The sequence below is a fragment of the Malaclemys terrapin genome, chromosome 23 (genome assembly GCF_027887155.1).
Source record: "Malaclemys terrapin pileata isolate rMalTer1 chromosome 23, rMalTer1.hap1, whole genome shotgun sequence".
NCBI classification, from domain to species: domain Eukaryota; kingdom Metazoa; phylum Chordata; order Testudines; family Emydidae; genus Malaclemys; species Malaclemys terrapin.
This window is the reverse complement of record NC_071527.1, coordinates 2,564,922-2,577,241: the sequence shown is the minus strand read 5'-3', so window position 1 is coordinate 2,577,241 and position 12,320 is coordinate 2,564,922. Positions and strand designations below refer to the sequence as shown.

Sequence of the window (12,320 nt, the reverse complement as noted above, 5' to 3'; positions counted from 1 at the left end):
TTACACGTGAGCCAGTGAGTCTGAGGTTAGGGGAGACTCTTCCAGACCTCAGGGGCTGCAGAGCAGGAGACCCGGCCCCCCACCATAGGCAGGGGAGGTGGGGGGGGCAGGGAGAGGGAGCTGGTGCAAATCTGGAGTTTGAGAACCAGGAAGGCAGGGCTGAGCTGGCTGAGAGGTGATGCAGCCACCTCGGGGGAGGAGCGGGGACAGATCCTGAACAGCGCCCAGCGCAGGAGCAAGGAGAACAAGACTCCTGCAGGAGGGGGGGAACGAGTTCAGAATGTCGTCACCAGCACTGGACTTTGGCCAGGCCAGCGGGGTTAGCGCCTCCATTTGTGGAAAGCCCGGCAGCCCAGTTGGGTTTTTGCATTTCCCTGGAAACGCGCCACCTCACAGCATCCTGGGGCATGCATGACTCAAAGGGAGGCAAGGAATCACCTACTGACTCAACAGCTTCCCATCATCCCTGGGTTTTCCCCGCTGGTCTCCCCTCCCCGCTTAGCTCCCGAGCTGGGACACCCACCAGCTCTGTTGGGGGGCGGCTGGGGGCGTGGCTGGCTCCAGACCCCCCTCCCCAGCTGGAGCTGCTACGGTCACTGCTTGGTCCCTAACAAACTAAGGTGGCTCTGGGCACATGCATGGGGATTGTTGGCAGGAAGTTTTGCTGAGACAGTGAGGTTTTGTGTCCGTCATCTTGGTGAATCCAGTCACTCTACCGGGGGCTGGCGGGCAGGGGGAGGCCGAGCGCGGCGATAACGGCTCGGGGGAACGCTCTGTCTCTCTCCCAGGACAGAGACGCTGCGGATCCAACTGACAGCAGGAGATTCAACCTGCCTGGAGCATCCCTGATCACAGTGCATCAGAACATGGCAGCCATCCAGGTGAGTCTCTGGCCTGTCTCCGGAAATAGAAGCCCCTTAAAAATGGGGAGCCAAGAACCCCTGGAGATTGAGCACAGACAACAGGGACCAAGGAAAAGGAGGGAGTCTAGTCATTAGCGCAGATTGGCTGGTAGCCAGGACTCCTGGGTTCTGTTGGTGGCTCAGGGAGGGGAGTAGGGTCTAGTGGGTCAGGTTGTGCTGGAGCCAGGACTCTGGTTTTCAATTCCCAGCTCTGGGAGGGTGGGGTCTAGTGGTTAGTGCAGGGGGGATCCAGGATTCCTGGGTTCCATCTCTGGCGCTGGGGGGGGGGAGCGCAGTGGTTAGAGCAGGGGCTGCTGAGAGCCAGGGCTCTTGGCTTCGTATTCCAGCTCTGCCACTGACAGGCTCCATCGCCTTAGGCAAGTCCCTTCCTCTTTCTGTGTGTGTGGGGACTGTCCGTACAACAGGGCTAATCCACCCTTCCCAGTGGGGATCCTGAGGATTCCCTGCCGTGAGGGCAGGGCCAGGCTGGCTGTAGATCTCTGCAGCCATCTCTCGTCTCCTCCGTCCCTGTCCACACACAGCCCCCATTCCTGCCCCACAGCCCTATCCTCCTCCCGCCCCAGCAGCACCTGTCGACCCCCTGAGCCTCGGGGAAAGGCCCACATCATTCCAAGCGGGCTGGGCCGGCTCCTCCTTGCTTATCAGTCTCCCCATGGAAAGCGAGGGATAGGGCAGGTGGGGCACAGAATTAGGGCATGTCGACACTGGGGGGAGGAGGGCTTGCCCCGAAGTCACTGGATAGCCACAGGGATCTCCTGTGGGGGAGCGTTACCAATCCAAGCCAGAGGAGTAGGCCCCAAAGTTTGCCTGAGAAGAGAGTTCAGCCATCCAGCCTGAACTGCTGCCAGGAGGTGCCCACTTCCTGCCCCCCACCCTCAGAGCAGGGTTGTGCCCCCATATCTGCCCCATCTGCAACCCCCAAACCCCCTCCCCAGCCCTACACCCCCCTATGCCCTCCTCCCAGCTGCAACCCCCATACCCCCTTCCCCCAGCTGCAATCCCCACATCCCCTTCCCAGCCCTACACCCCCCATGCCCTCCTCCCAGCTGCAACCCCCCTCCCCAGCCCCACACACCCCCAGCTGCCACCCCCACACCACCCCTACACCCCCCTATGCCCTCCTCCCAGCTGCAACCCCCATAGCCCCTTCCCCCAGCTGCAATCTCCACATCCCCTTCCCAGCCCTACACCCCCCATGCCCTCCTCCCAGCTGCAACCCCCCTCCCCAGCCCCACACCCCCCCAGCTGCCACCCCCACACCACCCCTACACCCCCCTATGCCCTCCTCCCAGCTGCAACCCCCATAGCCCCTTCCCCCAGCTGCAATCTCCACATCCCCTTCCCAGCCCTACACCCCCCATGCCCTCCTCCCAGCTGCAACCCCCCTCCCCAGCCCCACACCCCCCCACCTGCCACCCCCCACACCACCCCTACACCCCCCTATGCCCTCCTCCCAGCTGCAACCCCCATAGCCCCTTCCCCCAGCTGCAATCTCCACATCCCCTTCCCAGCCCTACACCCCCCATGCCCTCCTCCCAGCTGCAACCCCCCTCCCCAGCCCCACACACCCCCACCTGCCACCCCCACACCACCCCTACACCCCCCTATGCCCTCCTCCCAGCTGCAACCCCCCTCCCCAGCCCCACACCCCCCCAGCTGCCACCCCTACACCCCCCTATGCCCTCCTCCCAGCTGCAACCCCCATGCCCCCTCCCCAGCCCTACACCCCTATATACCCTTTCCCCAGCTGCCACCCCCCTCCCTAGCCCCACACCTCCATACCCCCTTCCTCCAGCTGCAACCCCCCCTCCCTAGCCCTACACCCCATATACCCTCCCCCCAGCTGCCACCCCCCTCCCCAGACCTACACCCCCCAGCTGCCACCCCCTCCCCAGCCCTACACCCCCCATGCCCTCCTCCCAGCTGCAACCCCCCTCCCCAGCCCCACACACCCCCAGCTGCCACCCCCACACCACCCCTACACCCCCCTATGCCCTCCTCCCAGCTGCAACCCCCATAGCCCCTTCCCCCAGCTGCAATCTCCACATCCCCTTCCCAGCCCTACACCCCCCATGCCCTCCTCCCAGCTGCAACCCCCCTCCCCAGCCCCACACCCCCCCAGCTGCCACCCCCACACCACCCCTACACCCCCCTATGCCCTCCTCCCAGCTGCAACCCCCATAGCCCCTTCCCCCAGCTGCAATCTCCACATCCCCTTCCCAGCCCTACACCCCCCATGCCCTCCTCCCAGCTGCAACCCCCCTCCCCAGCCCCACACCCCCCCACCTGCCACCCCCACACCACCCCTACACCCCCCTATGCCCTCCTCCCAGCTGCAACCCCCATAGCCCCTTCCCCCAGCTGCAATCTCCACATCCCCTTCCCAGCCCTACACCCCCCATGCCCTCCTCCCAGCTGCAACCCCCCTCCCCAGCCCCACACACCCCCACCTGCCACCCCCACACCACCCCTACACCCCCCTATGCCCTCCTCCCAGCTGCAACCCCCCTCCCCAGCCCCACACCCCCCCAGCTGCCACCCCTACACCCCCCTATGCCCTCCTCCCAGCTGCAACCCCCATGCCCCCTCCCCAGCCCTACACCCCTATATACCCTTTCCCCAGCTGCCACCCCCCTCCCCAGCCCCACACCCCCCCAGCTGCCACCCCTACACCCCCCTATGCCCTCCTCCCAGCTGCAACCCCCATGCCCCCTCCCCAGCCCTACACCCCTATATACCCTTTCCCCAGCTGCCACCCCCCTCCCCAGACCTACACCCCCCAGCTGCCACCCCCTCCCCAGCCCTACACCCCCCCATGCCCTCCCCCCAGCTGCAACCCCCACGCCCCCATATACCCGGTCCCTCCGCCCAGCTGTGTAACTTCCCTGCCCCGCCCGCGCCTGTTGACCGTGGCCCCGCCCCGCCGCGCAGGCCCCGCCCCTTGCCCGGCTGCTGCTCACGTGGAACCTAACGCCACGCGAGCTGGGGCCTCGCTGCGCGCCCGGGGTCCTGCCGCCGCCTTAGCTGCCCGCGGCGGTGCCTGTGCCCGGGCCGCCCCGCCGGAGGGGCCCTGGCAGCCGCTGCCGGGGCCGGAGAGACGCCGGCCGGGCTCCGCCCCTCACCGGATCCCCGGGCTGGGGCCGCGGGGCGACGGCGGCGGAGCGCGGCGGGGCAGGCGGGCGGCGGGGCAGCCCCGGGGGGCTGGGGCTCGGGAGCGGGCGGACTTAGCGCCCGCCGGAGGAGCGGCGGGGCCGGGACAGCTCTCAGGTGCGGGGGCTCCCCGGGGTCCCTATAGGCGATCTCTGTACGGTGTATGGGGGGCTCTATAGGGGAATGGGGTCCCTATACAGTGTATAGGGGGACCTATAGGGGAATGGGGTCCCTATACGGTGTATGGGGGGACCTGAGTCTAGGGTGCTCTAAGGGTGTGTGTGAGGGGGGCTGACTAGGCAAGTGGGGGGGCTTTAAACAGGGTTCTATAGGGGCATCTGGGTTGGGGGGTCCCTATGGAGATCTCTGTAGGATGTATGGGGGTCCTGGGCTTGGGGGGCTGTCTAGGGGTGTAACAAGGAGCTAGAGAGGCCTCTGGGGACCTCTGAGGGGGCAGAGAGTGGGGGCCCCTGGCAGGAAGTGGGACACACTGGGGAACAGGTTACAGACCCATGGAATGAGGGTGTCAGCTGGCCCTCCCCTGCCCCCCATGGCTCCACCATGGGCTGTTGTTCCCTTCTGTCCTGGGGGGATGCTGTGACTCCCCAGGGCTGGTGGAGGGGACCTGCAGGCACTTGGTTAGGTTCTGTAGGATGCCCTGGGAGAAGGGCCACTGACCGATCCCAGTAACCAGCAAAGAGCAGCTACAAACTGCCAAACGCTGTGGCCTCCGGCCCGCCACACAGTCCCTGTTTTGTGCTCACAGCCTGAGCCCAGTGGACAAACAGGGAATGATTGTGCCAGGGAGCCCTTGGTGCTGTAAATACTGGCCCAGCGTGATGGGTTGGGCTGTTGGGGCAGGGCAGATCTACCGGGGGGTATAGCAGGATTCGGTAGGTGGGGATCCCAGGCTAAGTTCTCTGTTGCTCTGCTGTAGCAGGGCTCTTCCTGGCTAAGTCAAAGGAAGCCACCCTCAGGCTGGCATAAGCACGGAGGTTATAATGGTACGACTATACCAGTCAAATCAGACCAGTGTTAGACACGTCTCCCAGCCCCTAGAGGGGCCGGTGTCGGAACCGGGAGGGATTCGCTGGAGCAGAAGCAGTTTGCTTTGGGTTTCCACAGAGTGCCTGCTGGACCGTGGAGGCCCCTCGTGGCTGAGAGGAGGAGCGCTATCTGGAAGCACTGCAGGTCACTGTGCCAGCCTGCGGGGAAGATGAATGGCTGGGTTTCACACACACTCTGCCTGTCCGTCATCCTGGTGTCCCTGTTGAACAATGTCCTTGCTTGGAGTAGTCAGGATCTCCATTGTGGAGGTAAAGGGGGCGTTCCCAGCTCAGTTACTGTGTAGCATTTGCACCCCAGGCCTCAGTTTCCCTATCAGCCAAACGGGGATTGGGTTAGTTAACGCTAAGTAAGTGCAGATTATCGTTAGGGCAGCCGATCCTCTCTCAGGCTCTGACTCCATTGGGCCAGGCACAGGGCAGACCCTTCGAAAGAGACCAGCTTGTGAGTTACTGTACCAGGGTTAGTCGCTGCTCCCCGATGGGCCGTGCACTATCGAACTGTTGTTGCTGACGTGCCCAGGGCTGCAGGGGGCAGGCCGGGTAACTGCCCTTTGCGTCTCTCCCTCTGATTCACCATGTGTGACTTCTCCTCTCTAGCTTGTCGGGCCCTGGTGGACGAGCTGGAGTGGGAGATCTCCCAGGTGGACCCCAAGAAAACCATCCAGATGGGGTCGTTCCGTATCAACCCGGACGGCAGCCAGTCGGTCGTAGAGGTAGGGTGTCTTGCGTTGCCCCGCCTGGTGCCTCTCTCCAGCCCTGGGGCGGCAGGTGGACGGCTGAAGGATCAGGTGGCTGTAGAGCCCGACTGGAAATAAGAGCCAGGTGTTGTGGGGAGAGGGACGGAGAAGGGACGGGGCTCTGAAGATCCCACTTAATTCATTTTCCTCCCCCCGAAAGACTCCAAGGTGGGCAGAGCCACCCACTGGATGCTGGTAGCCACGGAAGGGGGGTTCCTGTTCTGATTGCAGACGCTGCACTATGAAGCCAGTTTGTGACGGCCGCGAATGGCTCCTCCGTGGTAGCAGCGCTTGCTCTAGAGAGGCAGCATTGGCTGATGTAGCAGGCGGCTGGCACCCAGGACTCCTGGGCTTTTCTGTTCTTGGGAGAATTTGTGGGCAGGCGGTGGACTGGGAGTGGGGACTCCTGGGTTCTGTGCAGAGCTGCCCCTCTGGCTCACTGCCTGACCTCGGCCAAGTCGTCTTGCCTCTGTGTAAAGAGCGGCTAGCACTGTCGCCGCTCCCAGGGCGGCTCGGCTAATGCTTGCAAAGCACGGTTATGACCGGGTTGGAGCTCGGGTGCTGCGGCTGTCTCGTGGGTGAGTGGCGAGGTGAATGCTGGCCTAGCGTGTCGGATCGCTGCGATTCTGCCCAGGTGCCCTACGCCAGATCCGAAGCTCACCTGACGGAGCTGCTGGAGCGGGTCTGTGAGAAGATGAAAGAGTATGGGGAGAAGGTGGATCCCTCCACCCACCGGAAAAGCTACGTCCGCGTGATCTCCCACGACGGGACCAAGATGGACCTTTCTGAGACCAAAATGGACGGGGATGTGACCACCCGCCTGAAGTTTGCGGTGAGTGCAGAGGCGCTGGGCGTGCGTGGGGCTCCCCCGATGGAGCTCAGCTGCCAGTTGAAGGGGGAACCTTGCTGACTTTTGACTCTCAGCTGCAGTAGCCCGCCCTGCTGGTGCTGGGCACTGGTGGATGAGTGGGAGATACCAGGCTGCTCTCACTAGCAACGCCCCAGGGCTTAACCCTGACCCTTCTTCCTGGACTGCAGAGCGCTGACACCCCCCACACACACACACGCACTGCCTGACCACTGTGCTTTGCCACTGCAGAGCAAGCCATGCTCAGGTGGGGCTGGGGCTACGTAGAGCAGGGCCCAGCCGCATTTCTCCTCTCTGTCATTGCTGCCTTGTGCGACCCGAGTGCCAGGGGAGGCAGGGTGCAGGTTTTCTGACACTCTCTGACCCCCGTTGCAGTGCGAGAGGATCGCCGAGGAGTATGAAGATGAACTCATTGAATTCTTCTCCCGTGAGACCGACAACGTCAAGGATCGGCTCTGCAGCAAGCGGACCGGTAAGTGAGGCTCTACTGCGGCTTGGGGCGGGGGGCTAGTCAGACAGGGAACATCAGACAACCAATGGTGTCCAGCCCAGTGCCCTGTCTGCTGACAGCGGCCAATGCCAGGTGCTCCAGTGGGAATGAACAGAACAGGGAATCATCGAGTGATCCATCCCCGGTTGCCCATTCCCAGCTTCTGGCAAACAGAGGCTAGGGACACTTCAGAGCATGGTTTTGCTAATAGCCAGTGATGGACCTATTCTCCACAATCTTATCTTTTTTGAAGCCTGGTATATTGGCCTTCACAACATCCTCTGGCATCCTCTACAGGTTGACTGTGCGTTGAGTGAAGAAATACTTCCTTTTGTTGGTTTAAAACAAACAGAGCCTGGAGGCTTTCGTTCGCCTCTGGATGGCTGCCTGGAGGCCAAGCCCAGCCAGCAGCCACCACTCTAGGAGTGAGATGGTCCCTTGAACAGGGCGAAAGCATTGGCAGGGCGCAGGGACGGGGAAGAATTAGCCAGGATACCACAGCTGGTCCCCTGTACTCAATCAATGTTATTCCCCACTTCCCATCATGCACCAGTGCTGCAGCATCGCTGGTTCAGGCTGGCTGCTGCGCTCCAGCCCAGAGGAAGCTGCCTTCCAGTGATGGGGAAAGTGATCCCTCTGCATCATGGTCCATAAGTTTCATTGAGACGTGGAGTCGCCCACCCGTGAGGCCTGGGGAGGCAGCTGGGTGTTGGATTCATCTGCGCCCCCTTTCCCACAATCGCACCTTCCTTCCCCAGTTCTTCCCCCCCGAGATGTCGATTTAAGGCACCTCCCTTATGCGTTTTTTTTTTTTGTTTGTTTGTTTTTAATTTGGACAGCCTCCCGTTTTATGCTGGTTCTCGGAATCAGTGAGCTCATTAAACAGCCAAAACAAGAAGCGTGCCGCTGAGCTGTGCTGACTGCTGAAAAGTGGGGCGGAGTGGGGCTTGCTCACATGGGCGAGGTGCTGGGCTGGGACTCGGGAAACGTGGGTCCAATTCCTGCCTCTGCTCTAGACCTTGGTCGAGTCACGTCCCCACTCTGTGCCTCGGTTTCCCCATCTATAACACAGGGATGCCACCTCCCAGTCGTAGAGTGCTGGCTAACTCCCCAGATACTCTATTGAGCACTGGAGAGAAGCCATTACAAAAAACTATTCATAAACCAGAAGGAAAGTAAGAAAGGAACTAATGATACTTAGCTGTTAGCCAGCGCACTTCGTGCATAGACCTCAAAGTCCTTCACAAAGGACAGCTGGGGCCATTAGCCCCATTTTACAGATGAGGAAACTGAGGCAGAGTCGTGTTGACTTGCCCAGGGTCCCCCAGCAGATCAGCGACAGGGCTGAGAATAGAGCGGAGGTCTCCTGATTCCCAGTGCAGTGCCCTACCCACCGGACGCTGCTCCTGGCTCTCTTATCCTGCAGCCGCTGGGTCACTCTCCGTCCCGCAGCCGTTTTACGTAGGCTGTGATCTGAGTCTAACTTCCACGGTCTTACGTGTTAGCCAAATGGGCTCGTTTCCCCCTGGAGCTGCCCAATTACCCCAAGGAGGCACGGGAGTCTAGAAGACGGCTTCAAGTTCTTTATTGATCAGTCAGCTTGAGCGGGTGTCCCCCTCGACTCATGCCAGAGGGAGGAACACACCTTACAAGCATAGAGCAGGCCTTTTTATACCCAGTAACAAATGACTTAACGTGCATACATTCTGCTGACCTAAGGAATTTTTAAATTCCTTTCTAGGGGTATATAGGATACATATGTTGGGGCCCCCTTGACTGATTGCTTTTCCAGGGGTAGGGGTAATGGGATACATCTGCTGGGCCTCCTTGCTGTTGGGCCTCTTTGATTGATTGTCTTGCTATATATTTATATACGGGAAATGGGGCTTTGGCCATGGGGAACAGGCGAGTATTTGGCCTTTGTTCTAACATACGCATTTGTCAGTAACTTGCCCTCCCATCCCCTGGCCTCTCCTCGCCCTGGGGGTGTCAAACCCTCTCCAGAGACCTGCTGGGGATCTGGTGCGAGGGCTCTGCAGCAGTGTCCCGGCTCCGGGGGCTCGCTGCTCCCCCCGAGGCCTGCAAGTTCCGGAGGTCCCACAACCAGCCCAACCTCATCTGCGCTGGGGATTCTCATTGGCTGCCAAGAGCAGTGATGGGACTGGAGCAGCCAATTGCTGGGTGCTATTGAGGGACTGATTTCCCCAGCCCGCTAAGTTGGTTTTGGATGGCAGCCCTGGGTGCCGCCTGACCTTTGTTCGTTCTTGTCCAGGCTGTTGCAAAGGGACCCTGGCTTTACACCTCCGTCCTTGTGTCTCCCTGGACCTGCACACCCGATAGCTCTGCGTGTCTCTGCGCCGTCTGGGTCAAAGGCCGACTTCGACAGCTCTGTTCAAACAGCCGCGTTTTTCATGAGCCACTAACTAAAGTGTGAATGGTCGGGGTGGGGGGGAGTGAAGTGGTTTCCCCCCCCGCAGGTCACTGCTGTGCCAGCCAGTCCCTGTTCTCTGGCCGGCAGCCAGAGCTTTCAGTCCTCACGTGAGCAGCCGCCTTGTCCTTGGGCTGCACAGCCAGCCGGCCCCTGCAGTCAATGGCTGAGAGTCCCATGGTCTCCTGTGCTCGCCACCTCTAGGAGGGATGACCTGCCTCTGGGAACATGAACGAGAGTCTTAAGTTGTCGATCCCATGTCAGGGTGTTAGCCCAGTGTCCTGGCCACGTCCCAACGAGGCAATTATTTCCCGCCCCGGTTCATTCGCATACAAACTGCTGCTTTTCTTTCAAGACCGAGGCACTGTGATACTGTACCGTGTTGAACAGCTGCTACGTCCCACCCTAGAGGTGGCTGCATTTTAGTGAGGATGAAATTATCCTCCAGGTAGATTGAGCTTTGGTGTGAAAGATGCTAGAAATGCTGCGGTCAGCAAAGCGGCTGTGAGCCAGTCTGTGGTGTTTGGAATCATACAGACTGAGGCGCATATGGGAATCATCTTGCATGTTAAAAGGGACCGGGAAGCTGCAGACTTCCCCGGCCAGGGGCTGCTAAGCCAGTTGGAAAGGGACATGCTTGTGGTAGCCGCTGTCTGTTTCCTACAAGTGGACAGAAATGTTACTGACGATCTGATCTGGAGACTGGCAGCAAAATGCTTAGACTGTAAACTCTGGGGCAAAGCCAATTGTCTGCAGGTGCAGGAAACTCACAACGGGGCCTAATCCCTGCTTTGTGCCTCGAGGTGCTACCATCATGTAAATAATACAGGGACATTCAGTGCGATCGAAAGGCACAAATTCCCAGCTGAGAAAAGGAAGTGCTTTTTACACACGGCACAGTTAGCCGGTGGAACTCACTGCCACAAGATCACATTGTGTAAGGAATGTGAGCTCTGTTGCTTCACTGCATGAACCAACCTCTAACTCGCGAGGGGTGGGGCGGGGGGACAGGAGGAGATTGTCCCACAGCTGCCTCCTGCAGGGTTCTTACCCTTCCTCTGGAGCAGCTGGTGCTGGACACTGGATTGGTTGGACCTCCGCTCTGATCCAGTCTGGGAAGTCCCATGTTCTAACGGTGTGTGCTTGTATGCGTAGATCTGTGCGACCATGCCCTGAACATCCCCCATGATGAGCTGTGAAGCGCGAAGGCCTGGATCAAACTGGACATCCCCTGTAGCGGACTCCTCCCCTGCCTGCCGGCATTGCCCTGGGACCCTCGCTGTGTGTCACCCGGAAACCCCAATCTTCGCTTGGGGAGGAAAGCAGACAGCAGCTTCCTTCGGAGGGAAAGACGTTGTCCTTCTCCTGCCCCCTCGGGATCGCTTGACTTTCAATCTGCCTTTAGGCTGTCGATGTTTCCTCCCTCGCCCCTTCCCCGAGGAGATGGACAGATGTTCCTGTAGGGTCCCGAGTCTGGATTTGACCCCTCCTCCCCCTGCCCAATTACTCTGGTGCTTTTATGTTTTATTTATTTTGGTTGAGCTTCCACCGTAATGGTCTTGGGGTGGGAGTGTCAGCTCTTGGGAAGAGGAAGGGGGGCCAGGAACCAGGACTTCTGGGTTCTGTTCCAGCTCTGAGAGGAGATGCTCTCGGGGGGGAAGAACCGGGCATGGGCATCAGGACTCCAAGTTCTAGACGGGCTGGTGGAGTGAGACCTCCCAGGTTTTATTCTGAGCAGCAATGTAGTCTAGTGGCTACAGTGCTGGGGCAGGATTCAGAACTCGGGATCTGTTCTGGCTCTGACGCTGTCTCACTGTGACCGTGGGCAACTCACTTCTCTGTGGCTTTTCTGAAGAGTGCGGGGGAAGGGGACTGCACTGAGACTTCTCCACCATCATCCGTCCAAAGGGGACACTTCCAGCCGCCAGCAGCAGGAGTTATTGAGCTCCAATGACCCGGCCGAGTCGGCGCTCTGCTAGCAACGTCTGCATGTGCAGGGTGGAGGGATCCAGTTTTCCAGGGGGAGTCGTGTTACTTTGAAGGGCTTGTTTTTAAATGTCTCGGGTCTGTTTCCTGATGACCTCTTTCTAGGCTGCAGATCGCTGTGATCTCTGGCGCAGGGCAGGAGAATAAACCTCTAGCCACGCTGCAGTTGGAACTGCTCGCCATGGTCCTGTTTCCCTGGGCAATGAGGGGTAGATTCATAGACTCTAGGACTGGAAGGGACCTCAAGAGGTCATTGAGTTCAGTCCCCTGCCCTCATGGCAGGACCAAATACTGTCTAGACCATCCCTGATAGACAGGGGTAGGGGTGGTTAGTCTGAGCAGTGGGTTCTGAGGGGCCCCTTGGGGGTTTAGTCCATGGGGCAGTTTCCAGCACTGTATCCCCGTCCACGACAGACAGGGCGAGGAGGGGAAGCTGTTAGCAGCTTCAACTATGCGGTGGCGACATAGCGAACACCGAGGCAAGGGTGGTGCCAGGGTTAAGCAGTGCCATGAACCAGCGTTTCCACCAGTTCCTGCTCTAGCTATGGGTGTGGGTGTGTGTGTGTCTGTGTGTGTGTGCAGGACTTCTGCAGCTCTAATGGCTGTTAAGTGACACACACACACCTGGTGCCCAGGCTGGGGGGAGAGGGGTGCCCCTGCTACCCCATTCT

At 60.1% G+C, this 12,320-nt stretch overlaps 1 protein-coding gene across 1 annotated transcript; it reads left to right on the top strand.

Annotated features, from left to right (window-relative positions):
* The first annotated feature begins 5,198 nt into the window (after nucleotides 1-5,198).
* CNPY2 (canopy FGF signaling regulator 2) lies at nucleotides 5,199-11,826 on the top strand. Its single transcript, XM_054012318.1, has 5 exons — nucleotides 5,199-5,389; nucleotides 5,738-5,853; nucleotides 6,512-6,709; nucleotides 7,121-7,217; nucleotides 10,819-11,826. The coding sequence occupies exons 1-5, from the start codon at nucleotides 5,290-5,292 to the stop codon at nucleotides 10,860-10,862; spliced, it is 555 nt and encodes a 184-aa protein (XP_053868293.1). The 5' UTR covers nucleotides 5,199-5,289; the 3' UTR covers nucleotides 10,863-11,826.
* The last annotated feature ends 494 nt before the right edge of the window (nucleotides 11,827-12,320 follow it).

What these genes read in the sequence shown, in the direction of transcription:
- CNPY2 (XM_054012318.1), top strand. Translation starts at nt 5,290, where the DNA reads ATGAATGGCTGGGTTTCACACACACTCTGCCTGTCCGTCATCCTGGTG. An exon ending in GCAGCCAGTCGGTCGTAGAG is followed by an intron (nt 5,854 to 6,511) that starts GTAGGGTGTCTT and finishes GATTCTGCCCAG; the next exon opens with GTGCCCTACGCCAGATCCGA. An exon ending in GCTCTGCAGCAAGCGGACCG is followed by an intron (nt 7,218 to 10,818) that starts GTAAGTGAGGCT and finishes TTGTATGCGTAG; the next exon opens with ATCTGTGCGACCATGCCCTG.